This window comes from Tribolium madens, unplaced genomic scaffold, assembly GCF_015345945.1.
Source record: "Tribolium madens isolate multiple individuals breed KSU strain unplaced genomic scaffold, Tmad_KSU_1.1 Scaffold_97;HRSCAF=244;Tcas5.2_LG3a, whole genome shotgun sequence".
Taxonomy (NCBI): domain Eukaryota; kingdom Metazoa; phylum Arthropoda; class Insecta; order Coleoptera; family Tenebrionidae; genus Tribolium; species Tribolium madens.
This window is the reverse complement of record NW_025401069.1, coordinates 6684911-6711924: the sequence shown is the minus strand read 5'-3', so window position 1 is coordinate 6711924 and position 27014 is coordinate 6684911. Positions and strand designations below refer to the sequence as shown.

Sequence of the window (27014 nt, the reverse complement as noted above, 5' to 3'; positions counted from 1 at the left end):
CCAATTAATCTAGTTACATTGCACTAGAAGAAAATAACGTAAATGAAAGATGATTTACAAAAAAAAAATGTTAATAGCATTATGAAAAAAATCCATGTTTAGTAAATCAAGCCATCAAGTAATAAAAATATTTTGGAGATGATATACTGTATATTACAAACCATTACACAATTGTATTTGTATACAGCCGTAATATTAAATAATGTGATGTATAAATACCACCACACTTACAAAGAACTGTTGATAGATGGCTTAGTCAGTTGGTGTTAATATCAAAATAGCTATCAGTAAATAAAAAATCACATGAATGAAAAAACTAGCGTACATCCCTACTTATAATAAATTAAGCTACATATATAGATCTATGTACAATATCAAAATTCAGTTGTCTTATATTGTTACCATTACAATGCTGGACCTGTATCTTCATCTAAATCTAAGAATGGCTCTCTTTTCTCTTCAATACGATGCATGTTTTCTAAGCTTGCCGCCATTATTCTCAAATTATCAACCCCAGTTAACAATTGCCTAAAATTCCAATTAAATCCCGGTCTTTCGAGATGAATCAATTACCTCAAAGAATGCTCTGCAGTACTTGCTGCAGCTTTCAATTCTTGAGCTAATCTCTGAGAATGCATTTCATTTGGAGTATAATAATCGTGTCCCCCTGCTGCGCCCTCTTCTCCACGAAGGGCTAAATTTTCCGACTTTAAACTATTTAACTGACTCTAAAAATGAAGTTGCTACAAAAAAAAAACAGAAAACCAGATTCACTTACCACAAGTGATTTTATTTCTTGTCGCAATTTTACAATGGTATTTTCCGCACTTGCTGTTCTCATCTGTAAATCAAACGATATTTTTAATTAAAAAAAATTAAGGCCCCGAAACCTACATTGCTTTTTTCTAAATTTTTCTCCACTTGTTCAAGAGCTTTGGCGAGATTTTGTGTGTAATCATGCTCCTTGTTTCTTGCAATTTCTAATTCCCTTGTTAGATTCTCAACTTGACGTGTCCTCTCCACTAATTGCCCTCTACAAACTTCCAATTCACGCCTTAATCTCTCGCACTCCCTCTCAGGGCTTTCGACTTGTGGCCCATCTGGATTCTGGGGACACACCGCACCATCAGCTAAGAAATCTGGCAGGCTTTTTGATACTCCAACCTGTAAGCCAATTTTGAGTATTTTCGATTTTGCGAAAATATACCACTAACTTCACTATTAACACAGATCCGGTTACCATTTTGTGGTGAATTTGATATTGGGAGGTCTAAAGGGAAGCCAGCCTGTGGCCTCATGGGCAAATCCAACGGTATAGATAAATTGTTACTAATATCACATCCTCGATTAACATTATGACTAGAATCGATATTTACTCTATTTATGTTAATGCTGTCCCTACTACGGGTAAAATCCGGCAGGTTTACATTAAAATTGCTATTTGTAGAATTGTTTAAATAACACTGTTCTATAACTAAGTGGTCTTGAACAAAATCCGGTAAGGCAGAGGAGTATTCAGGAACGATCCTTGTTTGTTTTGTTTCTTGCGTAGGAGCAAATTCCAGATCGGACACAGACGAAACCGGGCGCCCCTCACAGTACACCTTAGGCCGTGCACCCTTACTTTGATAACTATTTACATCACTACGTAAAAAATGTTTAAATGAAAACGGGTTGTCTTCTCGCTTGGGAGGCTCGGTACTACCTACAAATTGCGCAAACAACACCAATAAAAGTGTCTTTAATGTAAATAAAGCGTACCTGAAGCTCCAGCACTTTGAAATCCTAACCTATTTGAGTCAGACACACGGCTCAAATCGTCGCCCAAATCCAAAAAGACGGGTTGAACGGAGTCTTCGGAATCGGACTCCTCACTAAATGCGTTTACGTTAGACTTTCCTCGACTATTTTCCGGTAATTCATTCGCATCAGCCATTATCATACACGCTCAAAATAAATAAACGTCAACTTTTTGTGATGCTGTCAAATGTCATATTTTTGTCAACTGAAATGTGTGAACGCGGCCAACTATGCACCAGTTTGAATTGTTTTCCTTTAACTTTTTTTGGGAACAAATTATAAAGGCACAGTATTTTATTGAAGTATTTTTGTTCATTAAAAATTATAAATCTACAGTGAAATATTAAATACACAGTAGAAAAAAATATGTTTAATATAAAAATATATGCTTAGTACGTAAAATTATAAAACCTCAGATTTGGAATTGCTGAAAAGAATAATAAATGTTCACTAATACAATAATATTCTTGCACAGAAGCTATACGTTATTGTTATCTAACAAGACTGAAAATAAATAACTAAGTACCACTATTATAGTAAGGCCCCGTCAGCACACAACACTTTTACAGATACTAGCGGGTGTTTCAGAACTCGAGCCCCAGAGAAAAATTCCAAGTAAGGAACATGGCAAAATGTTTAAAAAATTCTAAATTTCTCCACTCTAAAAGAAGAGTCAAAGGCACCCATTTGAACGTGTTGCAACTCTGTAACAAATTTATAGTTAGACTGCACCCATGATGGAACATACCATTGATGCCATAAGACCTGAAAATAGTAAAATAGAAGAAGTATGTTGAAGACTAAAAATTTATCTTTTGTAGCTTTAATTTTAAAGTTAACAGTGATTTTGTTGCTGCTGTTACAAGAGGTGCCATGGCTGTTAATGACGGTGATAAATCTGGGTGCAGAAGCTAAAATACAGATGTTTATTTGGAATAAGATTTTTCCTCACTTGGTTTCGATATTAGTAGGTGTCGTAAATTAATTAAAACAATATAAATTTGCATGTTGCCTAGACTTTTGTCTTTTTTCCTTTTGGAAATTAAGTATTTTTTTATTGTATTTTACTTTGAGTGCTCCAACTTTAGTAAGGTGCAGTTTTCTATGATAGAACAGATTTTTTTATAATCTAAATTTTGCTAAAATAAATCCAGTTGATTACAGTGAATTTATTTATTAGCACGTGTATCAACAAGAATAAAATTACAAATACCAATACTGTTAAACCCCAATTTTTCAAACATATTGATCGATATCCTGTTCTTCAAAAGAATGGTCCCTAGGGGCCAATGTCCCTCGTTTGCTATCTCCTTCGATAGGGCTTTAGTCACTAAACTAGCATAACCTTTCCGTTTGTGTGCTTCTTGGGTCTGAAGAATCGCCAAATGGCCCCATGCGTGCCTCAAAACCCACGCTACCATCTCATGGGTTGATTTCAGGAAAACTCCATATCCTCCATTCGCGTCAATAAAACTCGTTAAATATTTATCCGAACCTGGAAATCTGTGAAGCCATGTTGCGTTCATTTGTTGGCCTGCACTCGGGTCCAATTTTTTCAGGTAGACTTCAGGGGGGCACCTGAAATTTCGCTTTTGACTTCTTATTTTTTTTTTCTCAAATTTCGTCATACTCTATCGTAAATTTGCGTGCTTCTTCTGGTGAAATGCAATAAACATGCATCGGGACAAGGAAATCCATCGCAAGATTTTTCTCATTCAGAAAAGTTTTTATGAAATAAATGTGTTTTTCATGAACACCGTAAAAACAGGTTTTAATGTTGTTGTAATTCAGAAGAAGGGTTTCCATGAGTCCTTGGTAAAGATTAGTGCATTGATCGTCCAAAGTAAAGACCATTATGTCCTGATGTCCGTTCTATTCTTTTACACATTGAGGAAAATGTGTAATACTATGGTTTTACTTACCATTAGGATTATTCTAGCAATGATAGTGCCATCCGTTTTCCATGAATCATTCGGCGAAAAAATATGCAATGTGTCGCGGTATATCTCCGTTTTTTTCCATTTTATCGCCATGTCAATGAAACTCACCATGTGGGGGGCCCAGGGAGCTTTTTCTTTATACAAATTTGCTAGCTGGGGCAGTTTGTCGTCAGGAATTTCGATAAGAATGTCTTTATGTGGGGAAGTCATTTTGAGTTCGCACCCAATTAAACAGTTTTTTTTTTATACCTGCGTTATATCAGATAAAAAGTTGTTACACTCTACTTATGACTTTTATTATCGGACAATTGTTCTATTATGTACATAGATAACAATAAATAAGTAAGTAAATATTCTAAGTACAGCACTTATATAAGTGGTAGAGAGCGGATTATTTTAGGTAAAATGTTTTTTGATTCTATTTAATGCCCAAAATTTTTTCAGATGGAATTAGAGTTCGTACACAAAATTCGTCCTACAACGACAAATAAAACTTTGTTTGTCTTAAAACCATAATTTTAACATTTTTTCAAATTTTTTAAACACAATAATACCGCGGTAGTCGCGAAATTTCAAATCGTATGTGTGTGTGTGTGTGAAAATTTCAGTCGCATGTATCGCGAAAGTGGAAAAAAAAATAGTGTTATGTAGGAGTCTTGCAAAAACTTTGTGAAGCAAAATCCCAAGAAGAAAGAAATCCCGGGGAGACGAAGAGGAATCCGATAAAAAGCAAAGGATTCACAACAGGGAAATAGAAGCCTTACAAGACAAGAAACCGTCAGAAGAACGAAGGATTCAAGCAACCCCAGACATAACGAGCTCCATCCGCAAAAACTGTATTTTAGGTACCTAAAAATAACTATTACTGTGCAAATGATTATTATTTTTGTGACGAGTACCTAAAATACAGTTTTAAGTACATACGTGTTACAAACAATTTTTCTTTTGACAAAACTCCCAAAAAAAAACGAATTCACACCTCTTACTTACTATTTAAAAAACTTCGTCACCATAAACCCAAATTGACTTTTTCAAAAATTTTAGGTACTGAGTACCCAAAATAACTATTTTGCGCACTATTTTAATGAGTCCGAAAAAGACTCATTTCGGGGACTCAATTGAGTCCAATAAATAACCATTTTTGGAAGCAGGTACATAAAAAATAAATACTGAACTTTTATTTTATAGTGAACAAAATCAAATTGTTTACTGCTACTTTTTTTAAATTAGAAGACAACTTTATGAAATTAATTATAATCAGTTTGAAAAACGAATAAAATCGATCTTTTTTCTCAATACTTGTGAAGAAAATTAAGTTTTTTCGTAATTTCATTTTTTTTATAGTGTAAATAAGAACGATAAAACTTCTTTCGAAAAGAATAATTTATTACTTGCTGTAATAATAAAGTTTCTTCATGAAATGACTAAAGTATCATCCACAAAAATCTAAAAATAATCGACATTCCTAGCACAATTAGGGTAATTAGCACCCTAACATCGTCCGTTTTCTTCAATTTAACCCCGGAAACTTGGCCTTGCTGCAAGGGCTTGGCAATTCCAGGCATGACTTGGCTTAAGGGTTCCCCAGTCATTGAAAATTTTGTTGCAGTGACAATTTTAACAGTGACAAGTTTCCCCATGTATTTTTCATCTTTGGGTACCAAAACTTGCTCGTAAAATTTGTTATGCCCCACATAATGTTTCCTATCGTGAGACACTTCAGTTACAAGCACCTCCTGTACTTCCCCAACTTTCTTATCATATGGGTGATAAGAATAAAATAAATCTGTCAATCGTTTAGTTCTGCCTTTCACTTCTTGCGCTGGTATTCTCGGAAGTAGAGCCGCCGGCGTCCCAGGCCTTGGGAAGAACTGATTGATAAATAAACTAGGAAACTTGTATTTTTCACAAAGAGATAGAGTGTCCTCAAAATCTGTTTCAGTTTCTGTGGGAAAGCCGCAAATTATATCAGTGGCAATCGTCATGCCTGGGATTTGCGACTGTAGGAAATCAACAACGTGTTCAAAATCTTTTCTGAAGTATTCTCGTTTCATGTCTGAGAGGACTTGATCGCTTCCGGACTGGACAGGAACGTGGAGAAAGCTGTAAACACGGGGATGGTTCATTATTTTTGCCACTTCTGATAGGTGTTCTAGGATGTAGGGGGGGTTGGTCATGCCCAATCTTAAGCGACAACCTTCAGGAATTACTTCCACTAGTTTCCAGAGAAGCTCAGGTAGTGAAGTCCCAATATCCCTTCCATATGTGCCTAAAATAATCACTAGAAAAATTCATGAAACACAGAAATAACAAATACCTGTATCTTCCGAGGTAAGCCATATCTCAACAACGCCCTCTTCAAATGCTTGTTTCGCCCTTTCGACAATTTCCTCAGGCGGATAACTCCCCAATTCACCTCTGGCATGTTTAGTTTTACAGTAAGTACACTGATTTAAACACCCTGTATTGATGGCAATGATTTCAATCAAGGGATTTCTCCTAACTTTGGGCAACAATAAAGAAGCACCCCCAACTTTTTTGCCGTGTTCTTTTTTTGTTCCTAATAACTTGACAGTGTTTCCTTTCAAAGTCTCTTCAACAACTTCCACAACTCTGTCTATTTGTTGCACACCAATAATGCTAAGGCCTTGAATGAAGGAAGCTTTTGGAGCGCCTTGGGGGACACATCCCGCCACAACAATGCACTTTCCTAGTTCTTTGGCTTCTTGGATTTGATTTCTGCATAAAAAATTTAAGACGATTTATCAATGTGGTAAAATATTTCACCTAAAGTGATCCTCAGCTGGGTTTTTGACTGTGCAACTGTTGAGTAGCCAAAGATCAGCCTCTTTTTTATTTTCGGTCAATTTGTAACCATACGCAGACAACTGACCAGCCATGTACTCAGTGTCTGAGCTGTTGTGAGCACAGCCCCATGTTTTGATGTAAATTTTCTGAGTCCCAGGAATATTGTCACCGCTAACTGGCTCCACATTTTCAATGTGTCTGTCCTACAAAAATTGCGTGATATTGGCAGTTTCGCAAACCACTTACTCTACCTTTTTTTTAGCTTTTATTTTAATATTTTTACGCGAACTGTATCTTTCTTTAGGAGTTAAATCTTGGGCTGATATAAGGTCCTCAATGTCATCGATTATTTCAGAACACGAAGAAGAAGTATTTAAATCACTGGTCATAAAACAACGACATTTTGTCAATTGGACTAAAAAAAATTAAAAATACCTGTTCTCTGTTATCATTTTCTAACTTTCTTGAATAAATTATGTGGAACAAATTCTATATTTTCTTCAATTAAGTCTCCTCTTTTTTCTTTTTGCACTTTGTTTTAAAAAATCTCTTAAACTTGACACGAGTTTCTCGACTTTTAGGTTATGATTGCTTGAATTTTAGGTTATAAGATGTGTCAAAAAAATGGAAATGTCAAAATAAGGGATGTTTTCTAATTATTGGCGAATTTTTCAAGTTGAAGTAATTTTCAGCAAGAATTGAATGTAAATGACAAACGTATGATGTACTCAATTTATTTTAAAATGAGATTATTAGTTTTTTTTTTAGGTTATGACCGGAATTACAAAGGCTCAGAAACGCAAAAACGGTGAAAAGAAAAATAACGATGTGAAAGAAACAACAACTCCTTAGTATGAATTTTATTGTTTGTTATTAAAAAGCGATTATTTTCTTACATTTTAGCCGCTATGGCCCTATGCCAAAATTTCCAAATCAGCGCATTTGGAGCCGCGGTATTGTCATATTAGGAGTTCTTTTGTATGTTTGGTATACATCAAAGGACGGAAAAGAAGTGTCTTTAGCAAAACAGAAAGATATTTTGCCCATAAGAGGACAAACGGTGGAGTGTGACTCCAAATACTTGGATGAAATTACACAATTCCCCACTTGTGTTCCAATTAAATGTGGAAGATTTGTTTCTGATAAACTTGTCACAATTAATGAAGCAGAGACACTTCTGAATGTGGCGAAAAAAGGAATAAGTTTAGGAGGGTCCTCTGGAGGAGCTTCAATACTAGATATCCATTCAGGCGCACTTTCTTTTGGGGAGAAATTTGTAAATATTTACACTTTGAAAGGATCTGAAAAGTTTATCACAGCCTCAGATTTAACAATTTATAAAATTGTTAAAAATAAAATTAAACATGCAATTGCGGAAAATTTTGGTATAGACAAGGAGAGTCTGTACTTGACGCATCCAACTTTCTTTTCTAAATTGTCTAACTTGGAGTCAAAAACGCCTCATGATGAGTATTGGCACATTCATGTGGACAAGGTGTCTATTTTTCAGTTACCAAAATATTTTTCAAATTAATGTTTTTCAGGAAACTTATGAGTCATTTCACTACACATCGTTATTGTATCTTACGGATTTTAATGTTGAGTTTAAAGGAGGACGTTTTGTGTTTGTAGACAATGCTGAGAAACCGATGAAAAACGTTACAGTCGAGCCTAGAAAAGGAAGAGTCTTGATGTTTACATCAGGTGCTGAAAATCCTCACTTTGTTGAAAGGGTGACCTCTGGGGTTAGATACGCAATTACTGTTTCGTTCACTTGTGACAAAACAAAGTCAATCAGTGATCCAACAGCACATTAGCTAGTCAAGGGCAGTAAGTAATTAAAGTACTTAAACATTCCTTAGTAAGTATTAGTAATTACTGTAAATGCGATTAGATAACTGTTATTCGACCTGTATTTATTTTAAAATACAGCATTGTTCAAGTATTGTGAAAATGGGTATTAAAAAACATAACAGACTCGATTGAACTTGTTTATTATTCATATATTTACACCAGAATGATTGTGACCGCCGAAGTTGTGACAATGCTACAAAAGTCAAGCAACAAACTTTGTATCATTACCAGAACCATTAAAATTGAACTAAACATCAACAACATCTAGTCTTTGGTATTCCCAAAAATACAAAAATAAATGCGTCTACAAAATAAATTACAAAACCTCTGTCTAGTCAAAAATAAATTAGATTATTTTATATAGCTAAACCTACAACTATTTACAAAATTAAATTACAAAAAATATCTACATACTGTGCCCAGAACTCATGGATGTGATGCAAGAGGCTATTCAGATATTTTCAAGAATTTACACTTTAATAAAATCACTGTGTAAGATATTGGCAATCTTTTGCACGCTCGATCCTCCTAAAATGGTCCGGTGGTTACCTTCAAGGGCTTGCACTTTGAGTTTGCCTTTACACACCTGTAACCACATAATTAGACATTTCAAAGGTGACACAAATCGGACACTTACCTCAGAAAGGCCATAATCATCACCCATCTGAACGTAATTGTCTATCGCCCTGATAAGAGTGACCGGTCCTTTGAAGGGAGTATTAGGTTTGTACTTGTCGGCTGCTACTAGTTTGTAGTAGAAACTAGCCGCAGCAGCTGCCAACTGATCCTTGGGATAGGGGGCGGCACCTGACACGAGCTGAGTGGCTCTGGCCACACGTTCTTCCCAAGTTTTGAGTGCCATCAACTCGGCAACAGTCTACATAAAAAATAAGCATTAAATCATGCAAAAATTTAAATATAGAATAAAAGACTTACCTTTGGTTGGTCGATGTCTTTGAATTGTAGGGCAAAGTAAACCAATGCTTCGCTTTGTTCAGCTGCAGTGTTTCCCTGCAAACTCTTTGTGTTTCTAGCTTTCCCGGTGTGGGTCGCTACATAAGTAGGTGAACCATCGATGAACAAGAGTTTGACTTGCTCTCCGCTGTTTTCGAGTTGGACGCCCATTTCAAACGCAACACAGGCGCCAAATGAGTAGCCAACAAGAGTGTAGGGGCCTTTCGGTTGAACAGTTTTCATCTGCTTAATGTAATATTGCGCCAAGTCGCTGATACTCGTCAAGGGTGTGTCTTTGGTGCACTGCAAGCCATACACCGGCGCATCAATGTTACTGGCTAGCGCATTCAACGCATTCACCACCCCTTCGATCGGGTGCAAGACAAACACTGGATTCTTCTTCGAGTCGCTACTTTTACTCTTCATTTGAACCAAAGATTTGCTCGGCATGATTTCAACGTTTTTGTCGAATTGGAGTTGGTTGTCGCTAGTTGGGGCGGATGTTTCCACGGGTGCGGCTCCTCCACTTCCCAGTTCTGTTAATTTTCCGAAAGTCAAACCTCGGATTTCCTGTGCATTAAGCACCAGGTCGTAGTTGCGTTCGAGGGTTTGCTTAATTTCGGCTCCCATCAATGAGTCCATACCTAAATCGGCCAAGGAGGCCGACGCGGTCACAGTGGATGGGTCTTTAATACCAAGAATATTGGCAACGGCGTCGATGAGGCTCACTTGGTTGGCGTCAGCACCGGCTTTGTGTTTCTCAGCGAGGACCATGCTGGCGACCACGGCGTTGGGTTGTTGGAGGAAAGTGTCCATGGTGGTGAGACAAGAGGCCATTCTTTGGGGCAAAGTCCCACCGACTTCGGTGTCGTTTCCACCCATGGTCTCTAGGATGAGACCAACGTCACCGATGGCTCCCCATTGGATGGCTACTCCTGGGAGTCCGGCAGCTTGGCGCGCTTCGCAGATACGTTCCATGGCGGAGTTGGCCATGCCGTAGTTTGATTGGCCGGCATTGCCCCGGCCGCAGGAGACTGACGAGAAGTTGACGAAATAGTCAAGATGGGGGGCTAGTGATCGGGAAGCGGCGTCAAGTTGTTTGCTACCGTCGACTTTAGGTTTGCAGACGGTCTTGTAATCGGCTTCGGTTTGGTTTTCCATCATGGCGTCTCGGAGGACCACGGCGAGGTTAAAGATGCCTCCGACGGGACCCAAACTGTTGGCTTCCTCCAGCAATCGGCGGGCACCTTTATCACTGGTGGCATCAGCGGTTGAAATCAATACTTTTACTCCAGATTCGCGCCATCTTCTTACACAAAGTGACTGATAACCGGTTTTGATTCCACTTCGTGACGTTAGCACGATTTTGGTGGCACCTCGTGTGATAAGCCAATTGGCTAATTCAAGGCCAAAACCACCCAAACCGCCCACGAGAACATAACTCTTATCAGGGTCCATGTATGTCCGGGGGATGGCTGTCACAGTCTTGGGTTTAGGACGTTGCGCTTTGCGACTTTCCTCATCTCGGATTTTCAGTACGACCTTACCAATGTGTTTGCCAGAAGCCATGAAACGGAACGCTTGTTCCGTCTGATTTTCATTAAAGACGGTGCTTTGCAGGGGCTTAACAGCCCCATTTGCGATACCTTCATTAACCAAACGGACAACTTCGCGCTTATCAGGACCATCACTATCAAGCAGCGCGTCGAGGAGGATGCCATGGAACGTGGTATTTTTCAGGAAGATGCTCATTCCCAAAGGCGAGTTATTAGAGAGATCTACTTTACCGATCTCCAAGAAGCGGCCTCCGATTGCAAGGCATCGCACTGAAGCTTGTAATTGGTGATTAGCCAAAGAGTTGAGAACTAAATCGACCCCACGTCCGTTAGTTTGAGTCATTACCATTTGTTCGAAACTTGTATCACGGGAATTTCCAATACAGTCATCGGTAAGTTGCGGGAAAGTTTTTTTGAGAAAATCTCTCTTGGCTTGACTACTCACAGTGGTGAAGACCTTGCAACCCATGTGGAGGGCTATAGCAATGGAGGCTTGCCCTACACCACCAGTACCAGCATGGATGAGGATTGATTCGCCCGGCTTCATGCCACCTCTCACAATAAGGGCGTAGTAACTTGTACCGTAAACAACCGGAATTGTTGAAGCCTCTTCTAAACTCCATTTCTCCGGCACTTCCCACAGAAATCCAGTGTCGGCGATTACAGTAGTCGCAAGACTTCTCGCTTCCACCATTCCCATTACTCTGCGTCCTTTACTATCCCGTCCGGAGAATTCCAAACCAAGAATACATTCCTGTCCTGCCAAATTCCCAGGTAACGCATCTGGTGGGAGTTTTCCAGTCGCCAGCATAATGTCACGGAAGTTGAGAGGAGCGTAATACACATGGCAAAGCTCAGACGACGAGTCACCACCTTTGTAGTAAGACAAAGGTCCTTCAATCCATCTCAAACTGGACAAATCTCCCCTGGTCAAAGTGTTAATATAAGCGTGTTCGACTTGTAATTTGCCACCATCATGGTCATTGTCGAGTAAAATGTGTCTGAAAGACCCCCAGACATTCTTTTTGAGGACGTTATGGACAAGATCCTTTTTCAGTTGTTGGTCATAAGCAGTTAGGGAAAATTTGGGGGCGTTTGTGTCTTGAATAAAGACAGCTCGGATTCCAACACCGCCAGGCTCTTGTTTCAAACAATTAACCATCCCCACTAATCCAGTGAGTTCTTCCCCTTGAACGTATAAGTAGATTTTGCTACCGTCAGTCTCACTCTTCTTCATTGAATCTTTAACGGATTCGACCCACGCGAAATTATTTTCAGTGATTTGAATCACAGTTGAATCGGAAGGAACATCAACCGGTTTCCTAAGCAAGACATAGATTTTCGTAGTTGTGACTTGAGTGCTCACGATTATAAGTCCCGTTGTTGACAATTTACTACTATTGATGGCCCCTTTAGGTTCTTCGAGGAGCACAAACCCGCCGTCTTTAATACTGTTGGCAGCATTTTCAATCAAATTAATTTTGTCATGTGTTAACGCATCGGCTACTACCACAAGATGCAAGTTTTGATCAATTGGATTAGAAGTGACATCTTTTTGGACCACTTTAATTCCACTGTTTTCCAAAGCCGAGCTGTCGATCGAGTCAGAAGTCACAACAGAGGCATCAACAGAAACCATAGGTTCTCGTTCGAGAATATCTTTCACACTTGGTGCTAGAATTGATTCGACTGGTCGTCCACTCCCAACTTCTGCTACTTTGAGTTTCAAAGCCCCTGAGCTATTTTCGAGTACGGTTTGCAAAAGAACAGTAAGGGCATGCGTCTTGGCTTTTTCTTGATTCTCGCTAAGTGCCACATTGTTTTCGAAAGGCACGAATTGGTATTTTTCCAATTTGGGTGGGGATTGTGCTTGTTGGCGTCTGGGAGCTAAACTCGCTTTCATTCCGCGGAGTTCAATACCGCCAGATTTGATAACCCCAATGTTGCGGTACATGTAGACGGTAGGATCGTCCTCTTTGAGTCCGTTGAGGTATTGCAAATGTTCCTTAGGGTTGATCACAGCTCGTTGCAGTCTTGTTGGGAGGTAGAGTTCGCGAGTGCTTTGACCCAAAATGGAGAACTGGAGCATCGTGTCGATGTAGCTGATCCAGTTGTTGTTCCATTTGAGTTTTCCGGCGACTCCTTTGTTGTCAGATTCGAGGATTCCACGGAAGATTCCGTCGTAGTCGTAACCACGTAAGCGGAGTTCTTTGTAGATGTCGGAGTTGTTCAAGGGGAGGAGATCTTTGGTTACTTCGGGGGTTGGTTTGTGTAAGTGGAGGACTTCTTTGGAGACGTCTTCAGGAACGTAAATGCGGCCGGAAACGGCAACGGAACCACTTTCACATAGCTCGAAATCGCCAGTTCCTTCGAAAATGTTGATGAGGAATCTAACACTGCCCTCTTTTGGCATAATAGTAGCACGATGGAACTGGACATTTTCGATGATAACTGGTAACTGCTCAAAGTCCTCGTTTCTCAATTTGGCGAAAGTCTTCCATACCAAGGTCTACAAAACAAACCCAAATTAGTATTAGGTGATTCAGTGTTAATACTGTAAATAAATAATTGACATTCTTGAAATGGGGTGTATTACCAACGATAACTGGTTAAAAAAAAAACACAAAAATTCTGATGAACCATTGCTTGAAGAATTAGTTAAATATAAGTATGCCTATCATTGTTTTTTACGAGAGTAGTTTGGGAACATACCAAGTAACCAGTAGCCGGGAAAAGGACCCTTCCGTCTATAGCATGCCCGGAAAGGTACTGGTCATCTTCTTTGCTCAAGTCAACGTCGACGACCAATTCACCAGACCTCGACCCCTTGTCGCAGAAATTGGCCACGGCCCATTCTGTGGAGTGGTCCCATTGGATCATGGATGCGATCATGGGTGTTCCTTTCCCGACCGGAAAGCTTACAGGGTGGTACAAATTACCAACTTTGGGTTGTGCCCCAGCATTGTAAATCCTACAAAAAGAAACGTTCAAAAATCTCTACTTTCCAACTTTTACAACTCACCGTCCAATTGAGGAAATCAAAAATTCAACATTGTTTAGATGCATCCTTTTAACAAGACTGATGTTGGTGGATTTAGGCCCTATGGCCCGTTTGAGGATACCTTGCAGCAACCCTGCAGGTGCAATTTCTATAACAATAGCATTTTCAGGGACATGTTTGAGAGCTTCGTGGAACAAAACCGGCGATAGGAGATTATTCACGTGATAGGCCGCTGAACTTTGTTGTGCTAGAGGTGTGCCCCAGGCCGATTCAGGGATCGAAGAAGAAATCCAACGTGAGGTTCTTGGTTTGGGATTTGGAATGATGGCTTCCAAAGCTTTGCGTAGCTTAGGACCAGCCTCAGCTATGTATTTGCTGTGGAATGCAATATTCGAACTGTTGACTTTCTTGGCGAAAATATTTTCGGCTGTTAATTCGTCTACGAATTTGTTTACGACGTCAATAGGTCCAGAAATGGTAACGTTGTCTTCGCTATTGTGACACGCGGGGAACACATCAGGGGGACATCGTCTTTTGGCTTCGTCCCATGATAAGCCAACGGCGGCCATTTGTCCTTGGATCAGTTTACTTTCGATGATGGCTCTGCCTCTGGCATAGGCTGCAAGGACGGCCTGTTCGGCAGTAAAAGTGCCATCGGCGTAAGCACAACCGACTTCACCCACTGAATGTCCAACGATACCATCAGGTTCGATTTCCAAAGCTTTGAGGACATCGGTTAGAGCGACTTGCATTGTGGCAATTGACACGAATGAGTTTAAGACATTTTCGAAAGTCGCCTCAGTGCCGTTGACTATGATCTCCTCCAAATTGATACCGTGAGGTTTGAGAATCTCGGCGCTTTTCTTGATCGAATTTCTGAACACTTCAATTTCCATGAGTTGTTTTGCCATGCCAGGCCATTGTGAGCCCATTCCACTAAACACGAACCACACTGGTCTCTTCTCATTTGACACTTCTGTGACTTCGCGAAGTGAAGGGTTGCTGAGTACAGTGAAACCGCGATGTGCGTGTCCGGTGATGTTACTTTTATGGATTTGATCAACTAGTGCCAGGAATTCTTCATCGTTTTTGTTCTTTTCGACATGGTCTAGGAACGTATTGACAGCTTCTGGGGTCCGGCCAGAGACTCCCACGACTCTGGGAAGTGGATCAGCAGGCCATGAAGCCTTAGGTTTAGGGTTTGATTTGAGGATGATGTGAGCGTTGGCACCACCAAACCCGAATGAGTTGACACCGATGATACCGCCTTTCCATGGTTCGTTTTTCGCAACAACCTTAAGTCTGCCATCGAGAAGGGCAGGAATGTCAGTATTTGGAGATTTGAAGTGGAGATTTCCGGGAATCATTCCAGATTCCATAGCGATGACGATTTTGGCTAAAGAGCAGAGCCCAGAAGCGGGTTCAGAATGACCCATGTTGCTTTTAACCGAACCGATCATGAGTGGTTCCTTTCGATTTTTGGTGCAGAAGAAGTCAGCAATTGAATTGACTTCTTGTGGGTCACCAACTTTGGTACCGGTGCCGTGGGCTTCCACATAGGAAACTTCATTGGGATCAACCCCAAACTCGGCGTAAGTCTCTCGGATGAGTTGGTTTTGCATAGAGCCGGCCGGGAATGTAATTCCTTGTTCCTTAAAACCGTCTGTGTTGATTTTGGACCCAAGGACCGTGGCGTAGACTCGGTGCGCGACACTGGCTTTTTGTAAAAAGACAACAACCGCGGCTTCGGACCTCACGTATCCGTTTCCAGAGGCATCGAAAGCCTTGCACATTCCTTGGGGACTCAACATGCCCAATCGATGGAACTGCAATGAGGATGTGGGCTTCAAGAGGAGATTAACTCCTCCGACTATAGCGGCATCGCATTGGCCCGTTTTTATCGCAGTTATTGCTTGCTGCATTGCGACTAAACTACTGGAACAAGCCGTGTCTAGGGCATAACTCGGGCCGCTAAAGTCAAAAGTGTAGGAAATTCGGTTTGAAAACATGGCACGGCAACATCCGGTCAGACCGTATCCGTTGATTTGCTCGGGATCTTGTGTCCAGAATTCGGACGATTCGCTGTCGGAGACACCGATGAACACCCCCGTTTTGGAGCCTTTGATGTCATTAGGGTTGATTCCCGCGTCGACGATGGCTTCGTAGGTCAATTCGAGGAGTAGTCTGAGTTGAGGGTCCATAACAGTAGCCTGTTTGTGGTGAACTCCGAAGAAGGTGGCATCGAATTTCGACAAGTCTTTCAGCTTGCCGGTGCGAGCAGGGAGAGTATAGAGACCGGCGGGCCATCGTCTATCGTCATCGGTTACTAGATCGACACCATCGAATAATTGTTGCTTGAATTCTTCGATGTTGTTGCTTTCTGGCAAACGACCGGAAATTCCGGTGATTACGATGTCGTCGCTAATTCCATATACGTGGCCGTTTTGTGCATCAGGGACTCGGGCAGGCATCGTGATTAATAAATTAAGTTCTGAAAATTGAAAGAAATTTCAACAATAAGTTAACGCAATTTTGCAACAATGGATGAGGATGTGACTCACAATTGGTTCATAAAGAAGTCGTAGAAAGGCGAGCGGTTATTTTTATTTCAATAGAGATACAGAAACAGTTTAAAAACAGATACTCTATCAGATTAATTATTTTAAATCAAAATTCAGTATGTTTTCCTTGTATTTTACCAAAAGTATAAGAATTTTTTGACTTATGCGTCTTATGACACTGAATTGACATTAGTAACTTATGCAAAATTTAAAAAATAAGGGCACTGTTTTTTTTCACAAATACATTAACCTTGCCTATTTTCGATTCAAATGTTCTACAAGCTGTAAATTTTTTGGCGTATAATTACAAGCGTAACAGAAATCGTTGTAACGGTTCCCGCAATTATATTTTTAAGTCGATGTTTTGTGAGTACACTTTGTAGTTTTACGGGACATTACAATATATTTCCAAGTCGTAAAATTTATAGAAATTCATAGATTAAAGTTTAATTGGGGAAATGAAGTTCAAATTTTTGTACATCGGCGCTATTAAAAAAGCCTAGTTTATTCCAGTCGCAATAATAATTTTTTTGAATAATTATTACGACTATTTTACGGTTTTTAGCAAAACCAAATATTTTACTCAAATGGGTGCTTAAAACCCGAGGTTGAAACGCAAATTTAATTTACATTTTTTCATTATTTTTTTTTATTACTACATCAATAAAATGACTTTTGAACATGGGATTCCTATCCGCTAGATAGCATGTGATTTCAGATTTCCAAATTGTTTTAAAAAACTCAGAACAAATGTTTTTCCGGTCAATTAAATTTTCTAAATTATAATAAAGTGGATAAACCATCAGAACTGGTGAATTAATAAAATAATTTTATTATGTTTTTGAGGCGCCAAGTTATTGTTACAGTTTATTTTTTGGTGTATTCCAATTACATAATTTCAATTAGCGTTTGCAAAAGATATATTTGACAATAACAAGGCAATATTGACCTAGTAAAACTAAACACTCAGCTATTCTTGGTACTATTTGTTTTGTGTATCTTTAGTTTTAAGCGAAACATTTTTTAAATAATTTTCATTTCCCAAATTCCAAATTTAAATAGAATAAAGCAATAGGACAATGGTATTCCCAATCAATAATACATTTTACATTAGAGGTTTCTATCAAGAACAAATTAAGAAAACGTTTTTAGAATAAATAGGAATAAATTTGGAAAAATTGTAATTTATCTGGAAAGAAAAATAAAAACGCAAAACTGACTGCAACTGACCTTAGAGTATTATTTACGTTAATAAATACATGTGAGTAGTAAATTTTAAATAGTCCCAATATTTAGCTCACGTAAACACTTAAAAAAATGTTGTGATGGTGTGATTGAATTTTGGGTGCAAAAATTTCCGCATTGAATTTACTGAATTTGAATTAAATTTCCATCGAAGGCAGTGGCGTATCATGCGAAAATTAATAAACATAGGCTTAGGTTTAAGTAAACAAACATGACGTAATTACCGTTGGAGTGATTTAAATAATGCGATATCAATTCAAGTGTTTCATGGGAAAACACTAAATTGCTACAAATTACAATTGTCAATTGTTTGTATTGAGGGTTTTGGAAAAGAAAATTAGCCGGCATTTCGTGTGACGTTTCACGAATTTTAAGTAAAATAGAGGTGAATTAAGTTGAATTCTTACCTAAATAAATCTAAATAATCCACAAATATCACAATAAGCACAACACTACCTATTATAAATAATATTCTAATAAATTCGCGCTCAACACGTTGTACTTGTGAAATGAATATCCAAACACTGCGCTTGCCATTTATCTGTTTCGGGATGTGGTCCTATGTCAGACCATGCGCCACAGCCAATGGTGTGTTTGCGTGGTTTGCTCGTGCTCCGTGAATGCCGCTGAAAAAGTCTGCTGGTCGATACATGGGAATCTTTCAACAACCCATCAAAGAAATTATTTTTTTTGATTGCCGTTTCAGGAGTGTTGAGGGTTGTTTGGAAAAGATCGATTTTGGGGGTACTTTTCATTATTTAGAAGTTTATTGATTGTTCCTCAACTTCTTTTTCATTTTTGCCAGGTTTCGAATACGGCACACTAATGGCATTTTTACTGTTTGTGGGTAACATCAAAAATTTGCGCTAATTTTTACAGATCAAATACTACTATTCAATCAATTTTTTGTTAAACAAAAATAAGTAACTTAGACCTTTATACATGCAGATTTTTTTCTGGTTGTAAGACAATAAGCAATATAGAACAGAACGAGAAACTGAAGATATTAACAGAATTTCTATTATTGAGATTTTAAAATTTTGTTAAATAATATACAGGGCTGTTCGGTCCTAATCTTAACCTAAACTTTCTTTTTTTTTCAAAAACTATATTTTCAAATAATACTATTCATTTCTCGTTTTCCTAGTAAATGCATCATATTTTTTGGCACATCCGGTGTAGCCGGATATTATTACATTTTACTTTACATAAAGCACTCAGAAAACAATTTAAATTTTTGAATTTTATTGCAAATTTTGCAACCTAGGCGGATTTTACTTGTAAAGGTATTTATGCAAGAAGCAATATGGATACCGTTTAATTGTTAGTTTGACAAAGCCTAATTTGTCAATAAATCTTATTGAGATCTTGAATAATGGATGATATTAATTACGATGAATTGGTAGAGATAAGCTTGAAGTGTTTTTTAAGTCCAATAAAAATAGAGCGGAAGCTGAAAGACAGTGAAGAGAAAAATACTCAAATCGTTGGAAATTTAGTCGAATTGAAAAACAACTGAGACAAATAAGTTCGCTTCTTAAAACTAAAAAACCTGTGGTTCTTTGTGAAGAACAAGAAAATAGAAATCTGAATGTTCTGTTATCAGTCGAAGAAAATTCAAGAGTTTTCATAAGAGAACTCGCTCATCAACTGACAAATTAGATTTGTCAAACCAACAATTAAACTGTACCTAAGCATTTTTTTATTCACACCTTTCCTTTAAAATTAAAAATCAGTCTACGCGACCAATTTCCTTTTGAAATTCTAACATTTAAGATGTTTTTTGATTGCATTGTATTACGCAAAATGTAATAAATAGTGGTTTACAGTATTTTTCATGTCAATTATTATTGTTTGGAGGACAAAGAACATAGGTGTTCCATTTGAAAAACTAAATTTGGTAGCATTTCCGGCAACACCGGATGTGCTAAAAAAATTAATAAATTTATTAAGAAAGCCAAGAATGAATATTATTACTTAAATATTTACTTTTTGATAAAAAGAAGTAAGTTTAGGTGTTATCAGCCGGGGCGACTTGGACCAAACACCCTGTATATAATAAAACAATGAAAAATAGAAAGTATTAGAAACTTATAATTTTATTAACAATTTTTATTCACATCCAGTGCTTATAAGGAAACTCAGAAGATAACAATAGAATAAGAAATATATCGCTAAGTCGAATAGGAGTTATGTGTATAGCATTATCTGAATTTGTAATAAGTTTATACAGGATGTCTTAGAAATCATTTAAAAAAATTTTTGATAAGTCAAAATTTAACAATTTTTATATTACGAAAATTGTTTTCGAATAAAAACAACAGAAAAAATGTTTTTCGGTATTTTTTTTTATAGGTGCCATTGAAAGTAAAGTTTTTTCTTCCAATTATTTCTGAAACATCTTGTATAAACGATTATGTATTTCAACAATAATAAAACGATATATAAAAATAAAACAATTTTGGTGGTGCAGAATTTTCTGTCTTGTTTTTCAACAAGTAAATTTTCGACATTAAAAAAATACATTATGGGTAATTTACGAATTTATGAAGGTTTATACAATAATAACTCATTATCCGGCTCTAAAATAAAGTTACAAATTTTTTCTGTTGATTTTAAGAAATTTTCAGTATTATACATTTTTTTTTATTCAGTGTTTTTTTAATTTGCTATTTAAAATTTATATAACAATTTTATATTTTTATTATTCATGAAAAACAATAAAAAAGAGCTTAGAATCTGACAAGGTACTATTTTTCAACTTTCTTGACTCGGAGAATTGTCTCAAGTTTGTGATGTTTCATTATCTAGGAACATATTTCAGCCTTAATTCGTGGCAAATATCGTTATTTATTTCAGCGCCCATCTGTGTTTTTAATATTTTAAGTACAAAATTAGGTACTTCCGCACATAATTCTTTCAAGGTTTGGGAATCTGTTTTTAGAAAAATTTGCGATGCATGTAGTAAATTTAGTGATCGTGCTATTTCATTTTAGAGGTTGAAAAAAATAGTAGAATTAAATTTTTGAATAATTTGCAACACTCTTTTTGTAGTAACCCATCTACTTTGTTAATTTTACTGCTGTTTTTTTTACATAAAGTGACACTGTTTATTTGCTTTTATCAGTTAGAATTTGCAAATTTTGTTTTCATGGCAAAAATAATGGTCGGCCAAAAAATATGAACGTTTGTGAATCACTAAAAACGTGATTTCGATTATTCACAAAATAAGTCCAATTAAATCAGAGCTTTAATCGGTTTAATCTGTTGTGTAGTAAATGATAATGGCAATGGCGTGATCATCACACGAAGACAGTCGGTTCATTGCACCTGTGAAAACTAGAACAACTGAAAGTCAAGATCTTACTGAAGTGTGTTTTTCAGTGCTGTTGTTTCTATTTTTTGGGGCATTTTTAAGAGCAGGGTCGTAACATGTTATTTAAGATTGGCGAACTTGCTGAAATGTTCGGGTTTCAGGTTTTGTTTATTTGTAAAATCAAGTTATTAATTTTGTCAGGGTCGGAGAAACCTTTGAAGATGTTGAGATAATTACATAGCTTCCGATGAAGCTTTTTGAAATAACTAAGTGAAGTGTACACACCTACTCAAGTTCAAGGATATAGGTAAATAAAACACGCTGAGATGAGTGAAACAAAAATAAATCCTTTGTTGACATTTTAATATCAGAAATTTTTAAAGAGCTATCAATCGTCATCAAAATTTCTGCATTTGACAAAATTGGTGCAAAAATACTAATAATACTAATTGTAGAAAAGAAGAAAAGTTTTTGGTGGCACGCACATTAATGCTGAATGATTGTATATTTTAATCTAAACATGCCAACTTGTTAAAAAATAGATATCCATTATTGTGACCCATTATTATACGATGAGTAATTAATTGTGTTATTAATTTTTTTTTATATGAAATTACCGTTTTAACAATTAAGCGAACATTTGTTTGATAAAACGAGTGTCTTGTTCTTGTTTTTTAATGTTTTAAAACCTTCCTCATTGGATTTAAAATACAGATAATTTCTTTGCGTTTTCCTATTTTTGGTAAACTAGATTTTATCAACAATATATACTAGTATAGTATAGCAGTTATAAAAAACGGTTTTATATGATTCGCAGATAATTTGGTCGTTTTTGTTTTATTTTTAAGTAAAATAAGTTGTTAGTAGATAAGTTAAAATTCATGTAAAAATAACATGAAACAATTGCTGTAGTAACGCAATTTATTTGGCATTTATTAACCAATCACGTGAAAATAATTTTTTATCACAACAGTTTAAAAATATTCGTTTGCCCGGTCAAATTATCAATCAGGTCAACAAAGCAATGTCAGTGTAAAAGCAAAGTCGAACTTGAACCTGGATTTCCATAACAGATAATAAAAAATAGGTATCGCATGAGTGACCTGCACAATCTAATAAAAATAAAACATCGATAGATCACCGCTAGTGTGGAGATATTATTTTGATCAGTTGAGTAATTTGTTATTCCGTTTAATTTTAGATTATTAATTTTGGTTAAAACAAAATTGTATCAAAGATGCTGCCAGTATTTAAATCAAAATAAAAAAAAATTAATTATTTTCTCACTTGAGTGCAAAAAACCGCAAATTGTTAAAATCAAAATTGTCAAATTTTTCAGAGATTTACATAGTGTGAAAAAGGTTGTTCACAAAAAGGTCTAGAAAACTATCAAAAGAAATGTTGTATTTGGTGGTCATAGTCAGTGCTGAAAACGAAATGGAAAAAAATAGAAAAACCTGATAGAAGTTTGGAAGATGCCCGACAATTATGAAATTGTGAATTGTGACCAGGACAACGTCAAAAAACTGGCATTTATTAACAGGCATTACATTATAAAAAAAATAATTTGCGTTTTTTTTGCACTCAAGTGTACAATCACTCGATAGGTAGCAGTATTGTTGTATTTTCTATTCCATTCGGTTTCAGTTGAGTTTTCTATTTCTAAAGTGAGTCAACTATGTAAGAGTATACTTAACATTTTTTGCTGTGTATTAAATTATCTGGTATAATAATTGTATAATGACATTTTTTATTATTAAACTTATGTTTAAAAATATAGAAAATGCAAAAATTTAAGTAGACCTACCTAACCTACTTTTAAGTGGAAATTTTTATGAATTAATTTGATTGGTTGAATATTATTCTGACCAGTACTGTCAGGTATCGTTGGAAATATTCCTTATCGGAAATACCCGAGAAATAATTATTAAAAACCCTCTATTATTTGGTTCAAAAACTACAAAAATTGCTTTTTAGTATTATTTTTAATGTGATTATTTTGCACCCAAATTATACTGAAAGGCTCAAAGCATTTTGATTTTGTGCTTACTATTTGGAGTGGAATTTTATTAAAATCGTTTTAGAATTTTTTCTATAGAGTGTAAAACACTAATTTATTGCATTTACATTAATTTCATGTTTAGGTATATAAGTAATTAAAAAAAGTAACTGTTTAATTTTAATACATAATGCATAACCGAATAGTTGTTTAACAACAGAAAATTTCCTGAGGTTTCTTTATTTTGTTTTTAAAGGGGACGACTAACTTTAGTGACGTAGAAATGACCTTCGCTGAGAGAAAAGGTTGTCTTGAAGTCATAGATTTTTACAAAAACGTTATTATGTAGATTTTAGTAAGTATATACCTGTTCTCTGTATGACTTTACTTGCCGGTAATTACTTCCCAATTTTTGGAATTACTTGTATTATAAAAACGAAATAAAAAATCTATTCAAATGTAGAGACAAAAGGCAAATCAATTACAAAACACATTTTTTGGCGTTATGTAATTTATATTTTTTGTTTATCAAATTTTGTTTAAATACATGTAAATTATTATCAATAATCGAATAATCTACATAAGCATATAATTATGCTTATCTATTTGCAATGCAAAGATTAATAAATAAATAGTTATTTTTGTTACAAACAAGTATCTAAAATACAGTTTTTGCGGACGAATCGTTGCTGTTTCCGGACGAATTTTTTTACGAAATAGGCTTCCTCTATTTATATAAAATGATTTTATTTTGAAAAACAGTTAAAAAAATAAATTAATAATGATTTGTTCTTTCGTCAAAATCATCATTAATGCATAATTTTCTTCAAAAAATAGTCTGGTAAATTTTTCATTAAACAAATTACATTTTCATTTTACTTGACGTTTGTCAATGCAAAATAAATGGCAACTTAATTCAAGTTAATTTAATTTTGAATTAAATTTTCTGTAAAGGAGTTTATCTTGAAACTACGTCAAGTTTGCAATTCGATAATTTACGATCCTGCCTGCTTGCGATTAGAAGGGTCGGGGCTGATTTATTAAAGCGTCATTTTCACTTTGTTTAACTGTACGTCTTACAAACAACATTTTTTGTCAAAGCTCCCAAAAAACGAATTTACACCTCTTATTAAATAAAAAAAAATTGTCACCATGGTAACCAAATTGACTTTTTCGTCCGGAAAAACTCTTTTTGGAGACTGATGAGTTCTTAAATTAACCATTTAACGTACTATTTTATTGAGTCAGGAAAAGACTCCTTTTAGGGACTCAAATAAGTCTCTAGGACAACTATTTTCCGGAGCGTATACAAAAAAAAATTGTTTTATTACTTAATTGAAATTATACAGGGTGTTCCGTTTTTATTGTTACAAATTTAAACAGGTGATAGAATATTCAGTTTTAGGACAAAAGTTTTCTATAAACATGTATCAAATGTTATGTAAGCGAGCTACACCCCCTAAAAGTGATTTACCACTACTGCAAGACAGATAAAATTACAAAAGTTGGTACTGCCAAGAAACCTTTCAACACCTGAACGAATTCAAAGATCAGATGTCGAAATTTTCACTCACGGCCATCTTAAACGATAAAACAAATTTCATTTTTAATTTTTTTCTTTGTATGGTCTGTAAGACAAATTGTAAACTAATTTTACTCAAAAAGGGTAAGTTGTATCGAAAAAATGCCTCTTTTTTGTGAAAAATTATGGAATATAAAAACGGAACAACTTGTATAAATCATACACACTTTTTATTAACAGGAGCAAATATGAAGGTTTAATTAGTTTTTAGTGCTTGCTTGTTTAGCTTGAAGCTCTGCTTCTTCTTCTAACAAAATTTCAACAGCTCGTGCCCGTCTTCGACAGAGTGGTGTTTTCGACCACCAAGTTTCGATTGCTTCTTCCTCTTCTTTGTAAATCGGTGTTTTCTTACACAACACATTGACGAGTTCTAAAGGACTCAATGGATGGACTCTCAGTTGCAACATTCTTTTTATTGTCATGACTTCCTCAAAAGTGCTTACAATTGAGCCTGCAAATAAATTACTAATCCCAGTTTTGTACCTTTTGCAATCATTGTTACCGATAGTGAAGCCATCGGATATCTTACTGACAACACTGGTGTCGAATTGCCAACTTATGGCACTATATTTGCTCAAAAGATAACTCCAAACACAATACCGTGAGCTGTAATCAGGTTTTGGAACGAGAATAAATTTCTGGTACACTTGTTGAAGTAATTTTTGGTCACTTTCCCACGGGCAGCTTGAAACGCCTATCAACATTACTCTGTCTTCAGGACTGAAATCTATTCCAGATTATTATTTTTTTCAAAATTTAACATGGACTAACTTTTCACAATTTTTGGCAGATCTTTTTTAAGTCGTTTGGGATCAGTTTTGTCCGTTTTTGGAATTTTCTTGACGAAAGGTCTTTCGGCGCAGTCCATGTAAATGACCGATGGTTGCAACAGTCTTGATACTTTGACCACCAAATGAATTAACATTGTCAATCCTGACTTTCCGGGATACTTTCCCACAATGTTGGAAGGAGTCAAGTCAAAAAGAACTGCTCCTGCTTCATTGCATACAGCGTGGATTAGCATATCCTTGCCACTTCCTTTGGGTCCAGCTATCATTAATGACTTTATGTGTGGAGTAGTTTGATGTAATTGGGGAGAAAGAAGTGGTAGCACACAGTATTCTGCTACAATTTGTCTCATATCTCCGAGAGCGATCGGTCGTTCACTCCCTTTGTTGTAAACGACAGGATAGCTGTAAGAACGCTCCCCTTTGAAGTCATCCAAATAAACATCTGGACACCTTTTATAAAAATAAAAAATAAAATAATCTCTTGTGAACACAGAAATGAATAATTAAGTGAATAAAATTAGTATTATTTCATAAGGGGACTAGTAGGTTTTGATGACTGGGGTAATTTGGGCCGAGAGAATCTGCTCTGATAATCCAGATCTTTATAGGATATTTTATGAAATAAATAACGAAAAATTAAAATTGAATTTCAACATAAGCAAAAGACATTAAATCATTTTTATTGACTTTTGTTTTTAATAGAACAGCAGCTCAGACTTTTGAAAGACAAAACATTTCAGGTTAAAACAGTTTAATTCAATCAACGCAATTTTTTTTACGAAGAATTGAATTTTGCAAAAAGAATTAAAAATAATGCTTGGACTACGGATACCGTAGCTTGGACTTAAGTCCACTTGCGCTTCCGTAAACAGAACTTTCTTTTCGTTTGATATCATTTTTATGACCTCTTTTGTAAATGGTTTTAACAAAAAGTGATTAAACTGTTCAACATTAAAAAGATCAAAACTTTAAATTTTAACTTAACTTTTAACACAACTTTGCACTCTATATTATATTTTATCGTACTTACTGTCTTGACTTTTCAGTTTTTTTAATTATTTATTTTTAAAAATGTAGTTTTTTGTAGTTCTACTTGAAAACAAATCAAAATCTGGTTCATTGTTACTGAAATAAGTATTTAAAACATCTCAGTTCGGCACTGAATAGACATTTTTTTGCGTTTATCTTTGCTGCACATTTACACACCTATATCCAATATCAACATAATAAAAGATAATGAGTAATTCTTAGGAAATGAAAAAGATGTCTTATCATTAGTTAATGTGTTTGCGAAAAGATATATATTGACGTTAATAGAAAAAGTAGTGCAAAGTTCAGTTCATTTTTTATTTGATACATATGAGACACGTACTCTTCTTACTAACTGTAAATTGTATGATGTTTTGCTAAGTAGGGATTTATTTATCAGAATTATTGTGATTGTGCAGGTTGTTATGTTTAATTAAGTAATTTTTATAATTATTTTTACATCAATTTATTTTGATTGAATTGGATTTGGTTGATTTATTTTCATTAGTTTTAAATAAGTAGGTACTAATTAAAACTAATTTAAACAAATTTAATGTACTAATGGTTAAAGATTAAAG

General features: G+C 36.0%; 6 protein-coding genes across 8 annotated transcripts in view; 1 reads left to right on the top strand and 5 right to left on the bottom strand.

The window, feature by feature from the left end:
* Positions 1–130: 130 nt before the first annotated feature.
* LOC123014846 (uncharacterized ENTR1 family protein) lies at positions 131–1975 on the bottom strand. Its single transcript, XM_044414132.1, has 6 exons — positions 1762–1975; positions 1215–1705; positions 895–1164; positions 779–841; positions 574–728; positions 131–528 (listed from the first exon to the last, which is right to left on the bottom strand). Exons 1-6 carry the CDS (start codon positions 1940–1942, stop codon positions 405–407), a joined length of 1284 nt encoding a protein of 427 aa, XP_044270067.1. The 5' UTR covers positions 1943–1975; the 3' UTR covers positions 131–404.
* Positions 1976–2161: 186 nt separating this feature from the next.
* Positions 2162–4038, bottom strand: LOC123015062. 3 transcript variants are annotated; one of them, XR_006413361.1, is made up of 4 exons: positions 3723–4038; positions 3431–3672; positions 2753–3378; positions 2162–2698 (listed from the first exon to the last, which is right to left on the bottom strand). XR_006413361.1 is itself a non-coding variant. In XM_044414499.1 (3 exons), exons 1-3 carry the CDS (start codon positions 3948–3950, stop codon positions 2970–2972), a joined length of 879 nt encoding a protein of 292 aa, XP_044270434.1. In that variant the 5' UTR covers positions 3951–4038; the 3' UTR covers positions 2164–2969. The 3 variants fall into 3 exon arrangements, 1 of the variants encoding a protein (XP_044270434.1); XR_006413360.1 differs by having other exon boundaries at positions 2163–2504; positions 2549–3378; XM_044414499.1 differs by having other exon boundaries at positions 2164–3378.
* A 1067-nt stretch (positions 4039–5105) lies between these two features.
* Positions 5106–7222, bottom strand: LOC123015060 (threonylcarbamoyladenosine tRNA methylthiotransferase). The gene is made up of 5 exons (XM_044414497.1): positions 6984–7222; positions 6800–6929; positions 6528–6751; positions 6058–6479; positions 5106–6009 (listed from the first exon to the last, which is right to left on the bottom strand). Exons 1-5 carry the CDS (start codon positions 6998–7000, stop codon positions 5165–5167), a joined length of 1638 nt encoding a protein of 545 aa, XP_044270432.1. The 5' UTR covers positions 7001–7222; the 3' UTR covers positions 5106–5164.
* Positions 7135–8528, top strand: LOC123015061 (2-oxoglutarate and iron-dependent oxygenase domain-containing protein 3-like). The gene is made up of 4 exons (XM_044414498.1): positions 7135–7265; positions 7317–7399; positions 7452–8043; positions 8093–8528. Exons 1-4 carry the CDS (start codon positions 7257–7259, stop codon positions 8363–8365), a joined length of 957 nt encoding a protein of 318 aa, XP_044270433.1. The 5' UTR covers positions 7135–7256; the 3' UTR covers positions 8366–8528.
* On the bottom strand, positions 8527–18253 carry LOC123015059 (fatty acid synthase). The gene is made up of 6 exons (XM_044414496.1): positions 18127–18253; positions 13935–16404; positions 13625–13883; positions 9339–13421; positions 9040–9279; positions 8527–8988 (listed from the first exon to the last, which is right to left on the bottom strand). The coding sequence occupies exons 2-6, from the start codon at positions 16382–16384 to the stop codon at positions 8872–8874; spliced, it is 7149 nt and encodes a 2382-aa protein (XP_044270431.1). The 5' UTR covers positions 16385–16404; positions 18127–18253; the 3' UTR covers positions 8527–8871.
* Positions 18254–24050: 5797 nt separating this feature from the next.
* The window catches only part of LOC123014541 (dynein regulatory complex protein 11), a 5010-nt gene continuing 2046 nt past the window's right edge, over positions 24051–27014 (bottom strand). Inside the window, exons 4-6 of the mRNA XM_044413708.1 lie at positions 25388–25857; positions 25119–25343; positions 24051–25067 (exon numbers count right to left, since the gene is read on the bottom strand). Coding sequence (XP_044269643.1) covers positions 24817–25067; positions 25119–25343; positions 25388–25857 — 946 coding nt within the window. The 3' untranslated portion in view covers positions 24051–24816. The remainder of the gene's footprint in view (positions 25068–25118; positions 25344–25387; positions 25858–27014) is intronic.

Excerpts from the sequence above, each read along its gene's own strand:
- LOC123014846 (XM_044414132.1), bottom strand. The coding sequence starts at position 1,942 with ATGATAATGGCTGATGCGAATGAATTACCGGAAAATAGTCGAGGAAAG. Across the intron at positions 1,165-1,214 it reads GGATCTGTGTTAATAGTGAA|GTTGGAGTATCAAAAAGCCT; the intron begins GTTAGTGGTATA and ends ATTGGCTTACAG. Across the intron at positions 529-573 it reads ACTGCAGAGCATTCTTTGAG|GCAATTGTTAACTGGGGTTG; the intron begins GTAATTGATTCA and ends TTGGAATTTTAG.
- LOC123015062 (XM_044414499.1), bottom strand. The coding sequence starts at position 3,950 with ATGACTTCCCCACATAAAGACATTCTTATCGAAATTCCTGACGACAAA. Across the intron at positions 3,673-3,722 it reads TTGCTAGAATAATCCTAATG|AACGGACATCAGGACATAAT; the intron begins GTAAGTAAAACC and ends GTAAAAGAATAG. Across the intron at positions 3,379-3,430 it reads GCACGCAAATTTACGATAGA|GTGCCCCCCTGAAGTCTACC; the intron begins GTATGACGAAAT and ends GCGAAATTTCAG.
- LOC123015060 (XM_044414497.1), bottom strand. Across the intron at positions 6,480-6,527 it reads CCAGCTGAGGATCACTTTAG|AAATCAAATCCAAGAAGCCA; the intron begins GTGAAATATTTT and ends TTTTTTATGCAG. Across the intron at positions 6,010-6,057 it reads GCTTACCTCGGAAGATACAG|GCACATATGGAAGGGATATT; the intron begins GTATTTGTTATT and ends TGATTATTTTAG.
- LOC123015061 (XM_044414498.1), top strand. Across the intron at positions 7,400-7,451 it reads AAAGAAACAACAACTCCTTA|CCGCTATGGCCCTATGCCAA; the intron begins GTATGAATTTTA and ends CTTACATTTTAG. Across the intron at positions 8,044-8,092 it reads GGCACATTCATGTGGACAAG|GAAACTTATGAGTCATTTCA; the intron begins GTGTCTATTTTT and ends AATGTTTTTCAG.
- LOC123015059 (XM_044414496.1), bottom strand. The coding sequence starts at position 16,384 with ATGCCTGCCCGAGTCCCTGATGCACAAAACGGCCACGTATATGGAATT. Across the intron at positions 13,884-13,934 it reads TTGATTTCCTCAATTGGACG|GATTTACAATGCTGGGGCAC; the intron begins GTGAGTTGTAAA and ends TTCTTTTTGTAG. Across the intron at positions 9,280-9,338 it reads AAGACATCGACCAACCAAAG|ACTGTTGCCGAGTTGATGGC; the intron begins GTAAGTCTTTTA and ends TTTTTTATGTAG.